This window comes from Vanacampus margaritifer, chromosome 1 (genome assembly GCF_051991255.1).
Source record: "Vanacampus margaritifer isolate UIUO_Vmar chromosome 1, RoL_Vmar_1.0, whole genome shotgun sequence".
Classification (NCBI taxonomy): domain Eukaryota; kingdom Metazoa; phylum Chordata; class Actinopteri; order Syngnathiformes; family Syngnathidae; genus Vanacampus; species Vanacampus margaritifer.
Genome location: NC_135432.1, coordinates 58,732,775 through 58,749,019, shown reverse-complemented (window position 1 = coordinate 58,749,019; position 16,245 = coordinate 58,732,775). Strand labels below are relative to the sequence as shown.

The window sequence follows — 16,245 nt, the reverse complement described above, 5'->3', positions numbered from 1 at the left end:
TTTGGGAGGTTCCCCTCAAATCTCTTACTCAGCGCCTACTCAGATTGATTGGGGAGAACAATTGCGGCACAGTTCTGTTGTGCCTATGAGTTCCCATGGTCTTTTGTTTGTGTTGTGAATTTATTTGCCTCGGACTCCTTTTGCCAAAATCATCACGTGGTCTTGTGAAAAAAACGGAATGTCAACAAGGTTGTTTCTTTGTAAGCAAATGGAGTTGTAGCAATCTGCGACGACATTTCATTCACTAGCTTGCAAGTCCATTTTCCCTCAAATCGGTTTCCTCCACTCATTTACTTGCCACAGATGACGAAATAAAGCAAAATTATTGATGCGTGGGTAGCATCTGAAGGCCCTTTATAGTCATCGCCAGAGATACGATCATGGGCGTCACACACAAACAATTCCCTCTCTCTTCCTCTCTTCCCCCGTGATTCTATCCTTTCTTTAGATGTGCGTGCAGCCAGGGAGCAGATGCACGTGGGAGGGGTTACGTATCCCACAATGCCTTTGCAGGAGGCGGCGGTGCCCCGTCCACAGCCGGGATACGCCCAGCACGCAGCCGCCTGCTCCCCGGCAGGCTCCTTTGCCGGCTCCTTGCCGCCTCAGCCGCACAGTGCCTACTTCAGTGGGATGACTGGTCCTCAGCACCCCTTCTACAACCGGGTAAGACAAGATCTAGGACGCCGGCAACCAGCTCCATTACGTCCTTGCAATATGATGTCGAAGCCATGAAAATCAAGTGATTCATATGTGCCCACAACCAGTCAACACACACCAAGATTTAGCTTCATACCTCATTTTTCATCCATCACGTCTTTTTTTTTATTGACACCCAACATAGGATAATGATTATGACCACGTTAGCATCCTCTCGCTGTAGCAGGGTTGGGCAACTGGTGGTGACCCACGACTCTAAACTGAGTGGCCCTTTAAAAAAAACAGGGGGAAAACAAACGGGAGAGTAAAAGGAAATTACTTGGCACCGTTGTTAGATTCCCCCCCTCCCCCCAATATTTAAAAAAAAAATGGCTTTTTGTTTTTTGCAGGAAAAAGCCCCATTTTTCGTGGAAAATGAATATCAGAGATTTATCAGTGATTTTGTCAAATATTTTGGTTTACAAAAAGTTAAATAAAATAAAATGCATTTCAATGGGTGTCAATTATATCTTCCAGTCCACTGTATAGTTTTAGGTTGTAATATCACCATTCACCACTAGATGGCAGCCAGACATGGCGTGGTTGCGCTTGCTTTGGGTCTTATCCATCCATGCGTCCATCCATTTTCTGAACCCACATGTGTAGGCCAAATAATTTTTTTTTGCAGATTTGGATCGACATGCAGGACAAATGGAACCCAAATAATATTTTGCAAGTTGATTTTTGTGGAAAAAATGCACAAAATTAGTTCTTGCCCTTAGTGTTATTTTGCTATTTGTGTCATTTGCACTGGGGGAAAAAAAATTGCAGTCAAACTATTTGTTTTAAATAATGGATCTTTTATACATGCATTGAGAAATTTATTATGAAAAAGGAAATCTGTTAAGAGCATTGATTTTGCATGCTTCCATACACATCGTTTGTCCGTATTTCATTTTTGTGGTTAGGAAGCCCAGTAGCAGTGATGAACAATTCCACCCCCTCCACCATTTAAGTTACTGCTCTCTTGCATTCATTCTGATTTTGGTTTGTGTTTTTGTGCCATGAGCTCAATTCTATGATTTTCATTTGACCTCCTCTCCTCCTCCCTCCTTAGCCTTATTTCCCCCAACATGTGTATCACCTGCCACGGCATTATCCCCATCATGTCCCCTCATCCTTGCACCCTTCCATTAAGCATCCTGCACACCTCAAGGACATCACCGGTGGACTTGTAAGTACAGACATGAAAATCAGACTTATGTTGTCCTCATGTTAATGATGTAACATTTTGTCATTAGGTTTGTGAGAGGAAGATGTATCACTTGCTTTCACACAAGAGTTAATTGTTGTCATTTGCTTGACCAGCGAGTGATCAGCGGTGGTTTGCGTGTAAGATGACATGTTTGCGACAGCAACATGTTTGCCATTGGAAATGTGTGAAAACAAATAAGAGCCCTGGCAAGCCGAGTAGGTACCGTGTTGTGGAAAATGTTTTTGTGTCTTTCAGCTGCTCATTCCTCCATCCTGTCCCCTTAATTCTCTATCGTCTCCTCAGCGTTCACGTTTTCACTCTCGATAAATGTGAAGCTCCGAAAAAGTTATTTCGAGAAGATATTAGTGTTCATTTTATCCGCCATTTTAAAATGTGGTCTTAGTTTTAGTCCAGTTTCAATCACGCTTGTTAGTTTTTATCATAGTCAACCTCATCCTGTTTTTATTTTGTCCATTTTTAGTCAACTATATATCTAGCATGTTAGTCTTTATTTTAGTCCAAGAAAGCATAATTTTATTCGCCGAGTTTTAGTCAACAAAAACTGTCAACGTTTTATTCTAGTTTTAATCATTTTACCCCAGTATTTTTTGGGGTCATCAGATTATGTTGAACATTTCTGTTCTAAAACTATTTTATATAAAATGTTCTCATCTTTTTGATGAAAAACAACTTGACACACAATTACAGTATATCAACAAGTGGCTACTATGGCTAGGTTAAATTAGCTAAATTAGCTAGCATTAGTTAGCGGTCGGATTAACATTATTGTTGGAACGTTATAGCCGTTGGTTTAATGTTATGTTATAACTATAATTTACTTTTTTTTTTTTTTAACCTTTCACCGTGAATCCACCTCCTGTCTGTGTTTGTGCATGATGCACTCGCTAGCTGCAGATTTGAAAGGGGGTATGTCGTTATGTGTCACATGACAGTGTCACAGTGACAGATTAGCAGACAAGATTTGAGAAATCATAATTTTCGTTTTTTTTTTTAGGATTTAAAATGTCCATAGATTTTGGTCCAATTTTTATTAAGTGAAGCACATTTTCGTCTCGTCTTTATTAGTCGATGAAAATGCATATCAATTTAGTCCCAGTTATTGTTCAATGAGGGTTTTAGTCAAGTCTAGTTGAGTTTTAGTGGAAAATGTGCATTGACGGAATTATTATTTTTTCCCGTTTTTCATTGACGAAATTAACACTACAAAAAAATGGCCACCAAGTCCATTAGACTCGACCACTGCACAACCCTTGTTTGTATTCTGTGCCCATATCAGGAAGTTATAGCAGAGGATGCAAGAGAAGGCCTCCACTCCTGTCCCTCTGACCCCGCCATGGTAACCAAATCAACCACAAAGCATACCCGCTCTGACGGTTTTGCAAATACGTAGCTTGTTATGACTAATAATTTGCTCGCTGACGAACTTGCAAAACCTCAAGCATGCTGAACATTGCATGCTTTGTTAGTCTGTGAAACAGTCTCTTTGGGGTGCACGTGTAACAAGTTATTGGACTCATCGTTCCCATACGCCAGCGGTTTGCGACCGGGACCTTTAACACAGAGGATGCATTCTGTTAAACGTGCCATAGGGACGCATGAGACGCGCCGGCGTCCACACATTCAAAGAGAGCAGCTTCCGTTGGAACAAATGAATGATAACACTTCTCGCCTGCTCCACAAAGCCACTTATCAGACTGCCGCCAGCAAGCATTTAAAGGAGCCACACTATATGAAAGATTTGAATATAGAACACTGAGAATCTTCTTTCCCCGTCTATCTTTTCCGTTCCACCTCCATCTGCCTCGTGCTCTTTTGTCCCGTCTCCACGCCGCGTAAATGCCCTCAGTTTCATCCTTCATTCCGGCTTTTCCGATGCACATCAGCCCAATCTCATCCCTTCCCGCAAATCTGCGAATGTTGATATGCGTGTGCGCGCGGCCTCATTTATGTGTAATTCTTTGGATATGTAAGCGGGCCGAGCCCAGTATAATTGTCAAGCTTATAGAAGTGTGAATGTGGATTCCTCTGTCTACGTGGATTATCATCAGAGCAACTGGCAACACACACACACACAGTGACAATGAGCCCAGCGCTGTTCGAGCTTATCTCCTTACCAAGACGCTTCCGCTCCCGCAGAGCTCTGTTTCCTCTTCCCCATCCTTCTTGCCCTGCCCTGAGCTCAGCCCAGCTGTAATTACAGTCTTATCACACACACACACCCTGGTTCGCACAAACACACATACTTTACACACGTAGACACACCCGCTGATATTTGCCTTTTTCGGCGTGTTCCGAATTGAAGGCCGTGCCTAAATTGAAACCTCTGCTTCTCTTCAACTCGGTTTCTAATCTGCCTCGAGCGTAAGGTGTTCCGTCTGCGAAGATTATGACCCCAGAACCTGTGAAAAACAAAATCTCCTTGTGTAATAATTCTACCTCCTATTAGCCTCGCCAACTTCCAGTCTGGCATGGATGGAAACCGCCCGCCTGGTTACCAAAGTCCCTCCTGTTCCTCCATGTTGTGCTTTTCTGCCTTTTTTCCCCTTTTCGTTTCTGCCTTTGCCTTCTCTCACCTCTTTCCACAGGTGCACCGCTGGCCTTATGTCATTGTACATGTGTGTATTTTTGGTCTGACCATATGCCCGTCTGCTATTTTTTGTCTCCTTATCAAGCTTTTAAGGTCACTGCCTTACAAATCAAAGCAGGTACATTGATGGTTTCATTGTTTATCAGTCTCTGCAGTGGGGTTGCAACAGTATGACAGTTGGACAGTCTGATTACAAGCAAAAAGGTCAACGCATTTTCAATGGGATTTAAAGATTATGAATGGTGCACAATTGGAAATGTTCAGAGGTAATTTTTTTTAAATTGTACAAACAATTATTTTTGTCATGACAATATACAGTAGTTAATAATACATTATATATTCTAATTATATTTTAATAATGTAAATAAAGTGAGATGTAATAGAGAGAGACTGATTATTAGCCAATCTAAGAGATTAGTTAAAACTGTGCTAACTTCAGGCAATTATTTATTTCAATTTTTTGTTGACTTCATAAGAGATTCTGCTAACCCTGGGAATTCTCTGTACTTTTTGTTTTTGTTTGAAATTAAAACTAAGATACTGTAACTTTAAGATTTCAGTTATTTTGAAATTTTGGAAAACTTCATTTACTGCAAAAAAAAAAATGTATAAGGCGCTATTTATATTTATTTATATGTTGTTTGTTTTCCTTCAACTTTTTCAGACTTAACTTCTTTAGCATTTTTAAACAAAGATGTCTATAGCCCAAGATAAAACAAGTACTGTAGATAAAAAAAAAAAGTAAACATTTTTCATATGTGAAAAGTTGTTCAATTAAAATATGGTTAAAGACATTTCAACAAAGAGATGGAGTTAGTTTTTGTTTTTATTTTACACAAATATTTTCCCCTTTTTTACTGAAAATGTATATTGGCTCCACATTTTGGTTATTGGTCTCCTTGACTACTAATAATCTGTATCGATAGCAGCCCTGGAGGAAAAAAACACATCAGTATATCTTTAGTTTCTAATTATTATGTAAATATTTAGATATTTATAAAATTCATTAGTCTATTTTAGTGTTGATTTTGTTATTGGAATTAATATTTTAGAATTTCTTTACTTTTGTGTCACCAATCAATAAATGGTTGTTTTATTGATTGATTGATTGATTGATTTCACAACATTTTTTACATTTCTTGAATGTTCTTGTCAATTCCTGTAAACAAAAACTATTTCCATCAATTCTTATCTACTACCCCCAAATTCTTGATACTTACAAACTCTACAATGAAGTGTATTTAAACAGTTGTTGTTTTTTTTTATCTGGTTGAACTCACCAGTTTTTTTTTTTAGTTTTTTTTACAAAGTTGCTTCATGCACATAAATGCGTGATATCCATCAGTGTTCATACAGGCTGTGAAACCAGTATACCGCTGCAACCCTAATCTGCATCCAAGCAGACATTTCAACTAACACACGCACTCTCTTATCAATATCATGCATGGTGTACAATCAGATAATGCGCACCTCACCTAAAACGCGTCTTTTAGTTGCACTAACAGTTTCGCACGAGTAGCCGTAGTTGCCCTCCTACCCGCCGCCGTACTATATTACATTGGTTGTTTCCCCGCTGTCTTAACACCACTCACAATTTGATTAAGTGGCACACTCCTCTCTGTCCAGGATTTCGAAAACAAAGCCTGGGTGGCCATTAGGCAGGAGAGCGATAAACATAAGGTTGCAAGAGTGAACGAAAAAAGAGAGTAGTCGTGCGTCAATGCAGTGAGTGAAAAGAGTCGAGTTGTGGTTTTGAAGTAGATGGAGGCGGTCTTCTTCTCCGGTTTTAGTGACGCCAAAGCTCGACCACCACCACTCAGACTCCCGGTCTCCATCCCTTAAGTACGTAGCGTACAATTTATGTGCTTGTACGGCGTACGCACACTAAAAAAGAACAAAGTGGTGTAACTGTTTGGATTGGTTGGCAGCTTTGTTTGCTCTTACTCTGAATTTGTGTGACTGACAATGGGGAGTTACTGTGTGGAATTCTGACCACAGGCCAGCGTGTTTCTCCCCTCCACAGGGATCCGTTATTTTTTTTTATTTTTTTGCCTCATGCACTAACACGTCGGGCCGGGTCCGCGCAGACGGCGTGAATGCGTTCTTCTCATTATGACTGCATGTTTTTGTAGGCCTCCCCTGCCGTCCTGCTCAGCTCGATGAGCACAGATGCGGTGTGCGAGTTCCTCAAACAGATCGATGGAATCGACGCCGGCATGCTGCGCCAGTACACGTCCACCATCAAGAAGGTGCGCCTGTCAATAACGTTCTCAAGTCGACATGTGGAGTTTTTGTTATGTGGCGTATTGAACGTTTCTCGTTTTTTTTTTAAACTATTTAAAATGAATGCCATCATTCAGTCAGTTTTCCCTCAAACATGGCAGGCTAATATAAACGGGCGTGTGCTGGCACAGTGCAACCTGGATGAGCTGAAGAAAGAGATGGAGATGAACTTTGGTGACTGGCAGCTCTTCAGGGGAACGGTGAGGTGGCGCATTAACCACAAAAAAAATCATGCCCAGTGTCTATGGACATGATTGTAGATTAATTCAATAGGTTAATTATTGTTTTTGAACTGCTCTCAGAATGATGCAATGCAGTTTTACGCTGCTCCAAACCAACATTACAAATCTAATACACTGATTGAATTAGACTGAATTTCAAATTGTTAACACAGTGTTGGATCTCATTAGATCAGGGGTCACCAAGCTTTTTGAAACTGAGAGATACTTCTTGGGTACTGATTAATGTGAAGGGCTACCAGTTTCATACACACTTCTCAAGTAACAAATTTGCTAACTTTATTTGGGGATGAATCATCACCTCATTGTCTCAGCAAACGCTATGATTTGGTCTTACAATATGCTACAATGTCGCCCTTGACCAAACTAGTTTCCCCCTTTCAAAAAAAAAAAAAAAAGGTCTTAAAACGTACACCAATGCAAGTGTGATATAAAAAGAATTAATGCAGCTTACTTGCAAGTGGAGATTTATTTTTCCCGTAGAAGAGTAACAAAAAAATAGACGCATGTCACTGGTGAGCTATTTTAAGAATAGGCATGCGGTGACCTCAAACACCCCCCCCCCCCACCCCCAATTTCAGTCACAGACATTTTTCTTACTTTAAACCATGCAAATTATTGAATTATTGAAGTGGCTGTTGACCCCAGGCGTAGAGCGAACGAGCGAGACGCACACAATGTAGCTCAAATATCCCTTCGATCCTCCCAACTCTTAACTGAAACAGACAAACAAGCTGTCGTTCATATTAATAATGGTTCATTTGTCTTTATGTCAGTGTAAGCCCAACCTATAGCACAGAAACATTTAGGTGTAATAATAAGTTAGATTTATTATTTTTTTTTGTATTTCAGATTGATTAATTATGTATTTGTTGAAAAAGTTAGTGCTGTCAAACGATTCCAATTCTTTAACTAATTAATCGCATAATTTTCCGTAATTAATTGCGATTAATCATTTTTTCTACTTCTGCTTCTACTTTTTCCTTCAAAGCTTGTAACGGATATTTACTTGAGTAAAATCTTGGAATTCATGTAAAATCATCAAATAGAAAGTATATTTTATAATTCACGACTGTTCTATTAGAGTTCTTTGATCCTTGGAACAGAATACTTCTGTAAAATACAACTGCCAAACAAAACAATCAAAATGGGTTCAAACGAACAATTCTCCAAATTTCTCGCTTACAGGTTTAGTTCTGCTCACGAGCACCACACTCCAGTAGCAATTGTTTGCAAGTCCCCGTGGAGCTAACTTGAGCAGGGAATTTTGCTCTCGCGTTATAAGGCCTACAACTAATATGCTGTTTGAATTAGGCTCTGCAAAGTGCGCAAATTTCTTTGCAGCTGTCCAACAAGCATCTAACCGAGTTAACCGAAATAAAAAAATAACTAATTTAAATTAACCTTCAGAGTTAAGACTTTAATTTTGACTGCCCTATAAAAAACATACATGGGAAAATGATCTTGGGCGGGAAAAAAAACAAACACTTTTTTAAATCGCAGTCATAATATCAGGGATGTGATTTTTCCGCTAATTTGCGGAATTCCGCTTTTTTTATCCCCCCCCCCAAAAAAAAATCAGATTTTTTTTTGGTTTGTTTTTGTATTTCATTGTGTATGCACATGACTCCGACAGATAACATCTTCTGCTATAACAAAGACATTTGTGGTATGCTCTAATATGAGTTACTTTTCATTTGGTCATCATACAATTATTTGTTCATGAAATTTGAACTCTTCAACATTATATATGTGTTAACTTAGTAATCACATTAGTTAGATGTGATAGTTTTTAAAAGCAAAGGCAGTCCAATGTTTTTGAATGTGACTAAAACTGCCATTTTATATGGGATAGTTCAATATACATTGAAAATTTATGCTGTTGTTTTGTCTATTTCTTTGTCATGTGAGTGCATTGAAAGTACTTAAAAACACGGAAAACCCATGAGCGAGTGCCAGCGGCCCCCAGACCCCCGGCTAAATTTTCAGATAATTTCACTTTGGTCAAATCACATCCCTGTAATATGGAGGGGGGAAAAAACTGCAATGACATGATTGTTTTTTATTCATCAGTTTTCTCTACCGCTTGTCCTCATTGTCGTCATGGGTGATCTGGAGCTGACATTAGAGGTCGCATATAACCTTGGACCGATCGCCAGCCAATCACAGTTAGTGATGTTGTACCGTCTCATATTTCCTCCCAAAAGATAGATGCATTTTGGTGCGATATAATACAGTGCTCAGATAAGGTACCGGAATGGGCCTTGGCTAATCCGCATTACGAGAAGCCTTGAATCACAAGCACGTGTAGCAGCCTCCTAATAACAAACCAGTCGTGTTTTTTTTAGCAGACATCTGATGCTGAGCTCACATCAGAGCAGCTGGAAAGTGCTGCGTCCTTACAGCGTCATGCAGTAAACCAGTGTTGTGTTGCCAGGACGCAGCCAGCTCAGCCATCTGGTCGGAGATGGCCGACTGATATCTGGATGAAGGGAGGTCATTGTCAGGGATGAGTGGACAGCCGAGTGGCTCCTCATAAGAAACAGCTAGCTCAAAGTCCCCCTTCTTGCTCGCACGTTATTTTCCGCCGTTGCCTTGTAACACGTTTGTTGATGATCTCACTCGCGAGTCTGCCTCGAGTTAACAAAAATCTTCTTCCCAAGGTGATGGAACAACGGCACGCGGAAAGCCAAGCGCTGCTCGAGGACGAGTCGCGAGCTGCGAGCGAGCAGGCCAACAGCGTGTACGGCGGAGAGCCCGGCAGGCGCTTGGCGGGGGCCCAGCGGGAAGGGGGGGGCTTCAGCCTCAACTTGAGCTTTGAGGAGCTCAGCGGAACAGGACTAGAAGAGCCCCCGAGACTCGGAAACACCTCGCAGTGGCCGGTCAGTCTTAAGTGCAAAAAACACCACAAGATATGATCGGGTGCAGCGTTTGCATTTTGTAAAAGAGCTCATCCGGTGTAAGCATATTTAAATGGGACGTTCACCTAAGGCCGCATTCTCGAAAACGGTCACAAAGCCACAAAGTCCTCTTCATGCCGGCCGCATGTACTTTATTCACGTAGTGGAGAGCGAGAAAAGAGCACAGCTGAGGAAGTCAGCGGTGTTCCTGAATGTGTCAGCAGACAAAAAAAAAAAAAAACACTCAAGGGGCCCCATGGTTGTTATTTTCACCTTCAGCCTGGATTTGCAAAATCAGCAAATTCTGTAAAAGACATTTCAACGAGACATCATCATTCATTTCAACAGTGAAATGTCAATTTTATTGGTCATCACACTTATTGTAGTTCCCGTTTTCATATTTAAAACGTTTAATTCATTACCTGTGCTTATATCTGCTGTTACTTTGTGACATGACACACAATAATACTTATTTCTGCTACAAAATGTCAGAAAAATATTCTGAAACTTATGTTGTTATCGTGGAGCTACTTTGCATTGCTGTGCTCTATCTAACTCAGAACAGATGCTAACATCACAAAGATCTTAATGTAAATTACAACCACAATAATAAGCATACTGCTTGAATTTACCACTAATCTCACATTTTTCCCCACACAGCTCTTGTTGCTAATATTTTGGCCTTTTTTCTTTGCGTTGTCGCCAGGTGGCTAATCTCCGCACCACGAGCATGTCCAGCCTCAACTCGCAAGAATCTTCCAACAACATCTGCAAGTTGACCGACAGGCAGCAGGCCGAGTACCAGGACGCCTACCAGGAGTACATTGCTCAGATGGCCCAGCTGGACGTGTCGGGCGCGGGCGCGAAGGAGAGGCCTGTGCAGCCACAACCGTCCACCTTCCTTCAGGCTGCCAGCTCGGACGACAAAGGGGTGGGTCGACAGTCGCGAGCACACTGAAGCACTTAGCTTAGTTAAAGGAAAGATGAGTTATTACTTCTTACCTTATAAATTTTTGGCGGCAAAAGTGGGTCTTAATTGGAATCTGTACAAAGCAAGATTGGTCGATTTTTATTTTTATTTTTATTTTTATTTTTATTTTTATTTTTATTTTTATTTTTATTTTTATTTTTATTTTTATTTTTATTTTTATTTTTATTTTTATTTTTATTTTTATTTTTATTTTTATTTTTATTTTTTTGGGTCTGCGTGTGATCAAAAACAAGACACGGGTTTTATTTCTAAAAAGTTTATTTATTTAGTATTATTGTAAACAACTATAACGTTATGCACAGTTTGAACACTGCCATGTGCTTGAATACAGGAAAATAGAAACTGCTGAGATGACTCAATTAGCTCATTCACTCCCAGCCATTTTCACTGAAGCCAACCCCCTTCGCTCCCGGCTGTTTTAGTGAATTTTGACTGATTTTGCAAAGCCCACAGAATATTGTGTTCTATTGCTATTAAAAAACATGAAACCTACCAAAAGAAAGATTAGAATCTCTTCTTTCATCAGGACCAACAAGTATGTTTGTATCTGTTTTCGTTTTACAGCAATTAGCATTAGAATATAGCTTAAATTTCATCAATATTCACAAACAAAACACTGAAAACACTGGGAAAAAGAGCGTGTTGCAACATGGCCCTGGCTGATCTCTTATACTCTGCTGCCACCTGCTGGCCGTTTTTTGTAATAACTACCGTTGCTTTAAGCCACCTCTTCAGGTCAGAAACTGCATTAAATCCTCCCGTATGTTCTCCCATTAAAACAAAAACCGTATTTATACATTTTTGGGTTTGAATGAGTTAAAACGTATTGTATGTACTTGAAAGTTAGATTGAAAATCGGACCTTAACTCTTTGACTGCCAAAAACGTTAAATAACGTTTAGTAAAATCCTATGGAGGAGTGCCAAAGACGTTAAAAGACGTTTGTTTCAAAACAGAGGTGAAACTAAGCATTTTCTATTGTTGATTACTGAAAAACGGAATAAGGTAGAAACAAACTTTTTTTTTTCTGATGAAAGATGAGAGTCCAATCTTTCATTTGGTAGTATGTGTGTTTCCATAGTCCAAACACATAATTTTCTGTGGACCTTGAAAGATCAGTCAAAATGCTTAAATCGGCTGGCACCCACGGCATCCCTTTTCTGAAAACGTCTGGCAGTCAAAGAGTTAAAAAAATCAAAATGGCTAATTATTGTCAAATGCAACTGAATTTTACTTTGACAGTTATTACACGTATTTCACGTACCACGAGAGCGAGCATAATTATCACTTTGACGATTGTACATAAATATACGCACAGTAAATAATGTACATTTAGGTTAGAAGGTACAACCAAAACAGGCTTCTGATTGGCTAAATAGTCGTCGACATCTCTGTGAGAAAGTGAGAAAGAGAAGACCATTGCTACTTTCTTAATTTCTAACTTTGTATGCTTTGGCATCAAATGCTGAAAAGAATTCTCTCTTCAGAGACGTCCCATCCAATCGCGATGCTTCTGCATATTTTCATGTTCTTACTGAATCCTTTTCCCACTTGCCAGGCTAAGGACGGAGCAGACCAAGATGGCCGCAAGTCCTTCGTCAAGAGAGTCTCCAAGCCGCCCGAGGCCACGGACGCTCCCTCAGGGACCGATGCCCAGCTCCTCGATCCCATCAGCGAGGAGGACGAGAAGCTGGACCACAGTGCCAACTCCCGAAACAACGCCACCGAGTCGCGCTTCCGCAAGCTGTCCAGCGACGATGACTCAAGCCCGGAGGAGGCCGACAACACCACGCCGCTCCTCCAAAAAGAAGCCAAGGCCAAGTCCTCGCATTTCCTCACCAAAAGTCTTTTGGATCAGAAGGAGTCCGACGACAGCTCCCCAGAGGAGGCAGCGGGAGAACCCGGCCTGGCGAGGGCAGCGGCGAGGTCAGGTGCGCTGGAGCTGGAACTGGAGGGCGCGGTCAAGAAGCGAGGCCTCCTCCCCAGCAGCCTGAGCTGCCTGCAGGACACGGCGGTGGCCCGCATGTCCATCTGCTCCGAGGCGGCCTCCGAGGCCAGCCTGATGGCGAGCAGCCCGGACGAAGGGTGGCCTCCCGGGGGAATGAGCAACCTCAACCGCAGCGAGAGCAACACCACGCTCAACAACAACACCAGCGACGCCAACTCCAACGCCAACAACAGCAGCCGCCAACAACAACCCTTCGCCACCTCCCCCTCCGGCGTCTCGCCTGCTGTCATCATCTCACCAGGCAACGCCACCGTCACCACCGCCACCGTCCACCACAACCAGAACCTGCGTGCCGTCAATCTGGGAGACGAAAGGGAGAGCGTCCTTTAAGATGGTTTCGATCATAATTCAGTGATCAGTGTTGTCTTGCAAGGCTCGAAATAACTTTTTTTTCCCCCCTTTGAGGAGCAGATGACTTCATTTGAGGAGCAACTTTCTAATTTTATAATAATAATGATAATAATAATTATTATTAGTTGTGGAGTGCTTTTAGTCAAAGTTGTATACAGATCCGCAGAAAACAAAGGAAAGAAAAAGAAAAATACAGCACAATAAAAAAACATTGGTAAAAACAGTTAAAACAAAACCTCAACTATGAGATAAAAGAAACGATAAAAAGGTGGGTCTTTATCAAACAATAAAAACATGACAATACATTATAACAAATTAACAATTGGTTTACGGTTTTCTATAATAAATAGTTTTCATTTTAGGATTTCACATTGTGAATAGCAGCAAGCTATTTTCTTGTCGAGGAACATTTCCAAACATAAACTAAACAAAGTGCAATTTCTGCAGAACTTGCATGGCAATGCTGAACAGCTGAATGCTATTAGCTGAATGCTAAGATTGGAATGCATGTGCTTGTGAAGTAAATTGAAAGATAAATTACTAAAGTAGTCAAATGTGATCCAAGCAGGTTTTGAACCCAGGTACTCCTTGAAATCTGTTGGTATACATGGATTTCACTTAGCATATTGGCCATGAATATATTTGCAATGTGCAGTCGAAGGTGGGAATCGAACCCACGACCTCCTGGTTACTGGACAATGCACTTTAGCAACTGCACCACTGAGCAGTATCAGACAGGTGGTAATGATAAGTTGTATCAGTTGTGTGGGTGTGTAAAGGGACTTGGAAGAATTTCAATGTCTGTCCCATTGAAAATGGATGGTGGGAAAAGTTGATATTTAACGTTAAATTGTGCAAATACCGTAAGTAATATGAAATCAGACTATATCTACCCCGGGAGGCATGAATTTTTAAAGCAAGTGTGTAAATCGGAAGTATTCTGTGGCAAAAAAAAAAAAGTGAATAAAAATCACAATAACATACGTGGAAATACTTCAGCATTCCCACAACATGAATTTCAGTTAAAATTTCCAAAAGGGTTGTATGGTCCTTTACCAAAGCGAGATTGGAAAAAAAATCTACTAATTTTGTAATTTTGTGAACATTTAATAGAGCTTAAAAAAATAAAATTTAAAATAAAAAACACTGGTTTATATTATGAAAACAAATAACTTTATTGGCAGCTCCTCCCGGCTTGTTTGCTGTAACGGGGGTGGCGTGGCTCATTGGCAGAGTGGTTGTCTCGCAACCCTGAGGTTGTCGGGTTTGATCCCAAGCCATTGTGACCATCAGCAAGATACTGAACCCCCAGTTGCCCCTGATGCTTTGTCAAAATGTAAAAAGCGCTTTGCGGGCCTCGTAAGGTGGAAAAGCATGATATAAATGAAGTACCATTTGCCATTTCATGTAATTCATTTCCTGTTTCGTTCCTGTCTAGCGGTGTAGCGTAGTTTGTCATTTTCACTCCAGATTCTGAAATTGACTGCCATTTGCTCTTCAATGTTGTATACTCTTTGCCGAACGTGGTTCCAGTCAGTCCAATCATTTTTGAAAAGTGTACTCAAATCACCCAAGCACATCACTTTCACAATTACATGTCAGTCTTAGCTTAGCTTAGCAATTAGCATGGCTTCTCCATCGTTCGTCATCCTTTCTTTGTGAGAACGACATGTCAATCTTAGCTTAGCTTAGCAATTAGCATGGCTTCTCCATCGTTCGTCATCCTTTCTTTGTGAGAACGATACTTGTCAAAGTCGATCTTACTCGCCACCTTGGAGGTGATAACTAATTTAGAAAGGACTCTGCAATGTGTTAAGCCTCACTAGCCAGTCAAAGCTTGTTGCTAGCTAGCTTGTAAGTAGCACTAAGCTCAGCGGAAAAACGTTCAAATCTGCCATTCTCAAGTTTTGCTATTCAATGTGCTTTAATGAAGTGCAACGTTTGAATTTTGACTCGTAAACTGTGATGTGAAATTGCTTATTTCGAGCCTTGGTCATGTGATGTGTGTGTAATAGTTGAGTCTTTTAGGATGGGATTGTAGAAAATAGGCCTTGTTGTTAATGATAATATTGTACTTTAAAACAAAGGTGTCAAACTCCTTTTCAATACATGCTACATCATAGCAGTTTGAATTCTACTGGAAATTAGCATGGAAGTTACATTTGAAAAATGATCAAAAATATATATATAATAAAAACATAGGTAGCCATGTCATTGGTTAGCCAGAAACTGAACTCCAATGTGTTAGTTAATGTTAATTAATTTGTGTGGCTAGCACATGATCATATTACTTAGCGGTAATTGACCCCTGTAGTTGGTCATTGTATTCTTATGGCTACTTTTGGAAAATTGTACGAAGTGTTTGTGGCTCACATAATATATCATGTGATGGCCTGGAGTTTGACACCTGAACTTTAAAAGTGTCAGTGAGGAAAAAAAGGAGGAAGAAAAAAAAGTCAAGTCGCATGCATAATGGTGCAGTTGTTGTGATTGTGACATTGTGGTGCTCGTTATGTAGAGATGATTTGTTTGGTGATGGAATGTGAAATGTTTGCTACTAGTGGACTGTTTCTTCTGTCAAAGGTAATTTGCATGCACTCCGGGACTCTTCCACATGCTCTTGTCTCCTAAACATTGTCAAAATTGTTTCATTAATACACTTTTTCTAGATGTTCAAATCATTGGGATGATGTTTTTTTTTTTTTTTTTTTTTTTTTTTACTTCTTATTGCAGGAGAATCTGACCTTTCAAAGCTTACCTTGCTCAGAAGAATTAGAAGACGCTCAGGAAGTACAGGCCGTTGCTTTTTGGTCGTCCGATAGATGGCGCACTTTCCCTACAAACGCTACCCCGCGCTGGCTGCACAGATGCAAGCTTTCAACCTTCTCAGTGACCCCCCCCCCCCTCCCACCTTCTAAAAATGGGGGTACAGGCAGGGTTCTTTTAAGGACACTAATAAGGTACTTTTGACGACT

The 16,245-nt window shown here is 40.6% G+C and overlaps 1 protein-coding gene across 4 annotated transcripts in view; it reads left to right on the top strand.

Annotated features, from left to right (window-relative positions):
* Positions 1 to 15,951, top strand: part of kidins220a (kinase D-interacting substrate 220a) — a 55,360-nt gene extending 39,409 nt beyond the window's left edge. Inside the window, exons 25-32 of one of the 4 annotated variants that reach the window (XM_077557333.1) lie at positions 449 to 663; positions 1,754 to 1,870; positions 4,585 to 4,617; positions 6,632 to 6,748; positions 6,884 to 6,982; positions 9,685 to 9,903; positions 10,628 to 10,852; positions 12,470 to 15,951. In XM_077557333.1, the coding sequence (XP_077413459.1) occupies positions 449 to 663; positions 1,754 to 1,870; positions 4,585 to 4,617; positions 6,632 to 6,748; positions 6,884 to 6,982; positions 9,685 to 9,903; positions 10,628 to 10,852; positions 12,470 to 13,249 (1,805 nt within the window). In that variant the 3' untranslated portion in view covers positions 13,250 to 15,951. The remainder of the gene's footprint in view (positions 1 to 448; positions 664 to 1,753; positions 1,871 to 4,584; positions 4,618 to 6,631; positions 6,749 to 6,883; positions 6,983 to 9,684; positions 9,904 to 10,627; positions 10,853 to 12,469) is intronic. The other 3 variants (XM_077557351.1, XM_077557342.1, XM_077557360.1) reach the window with 3 other exon arrangements.
* Positions 15,952 to 16,245: the final 294 nt, after the last annotated feature.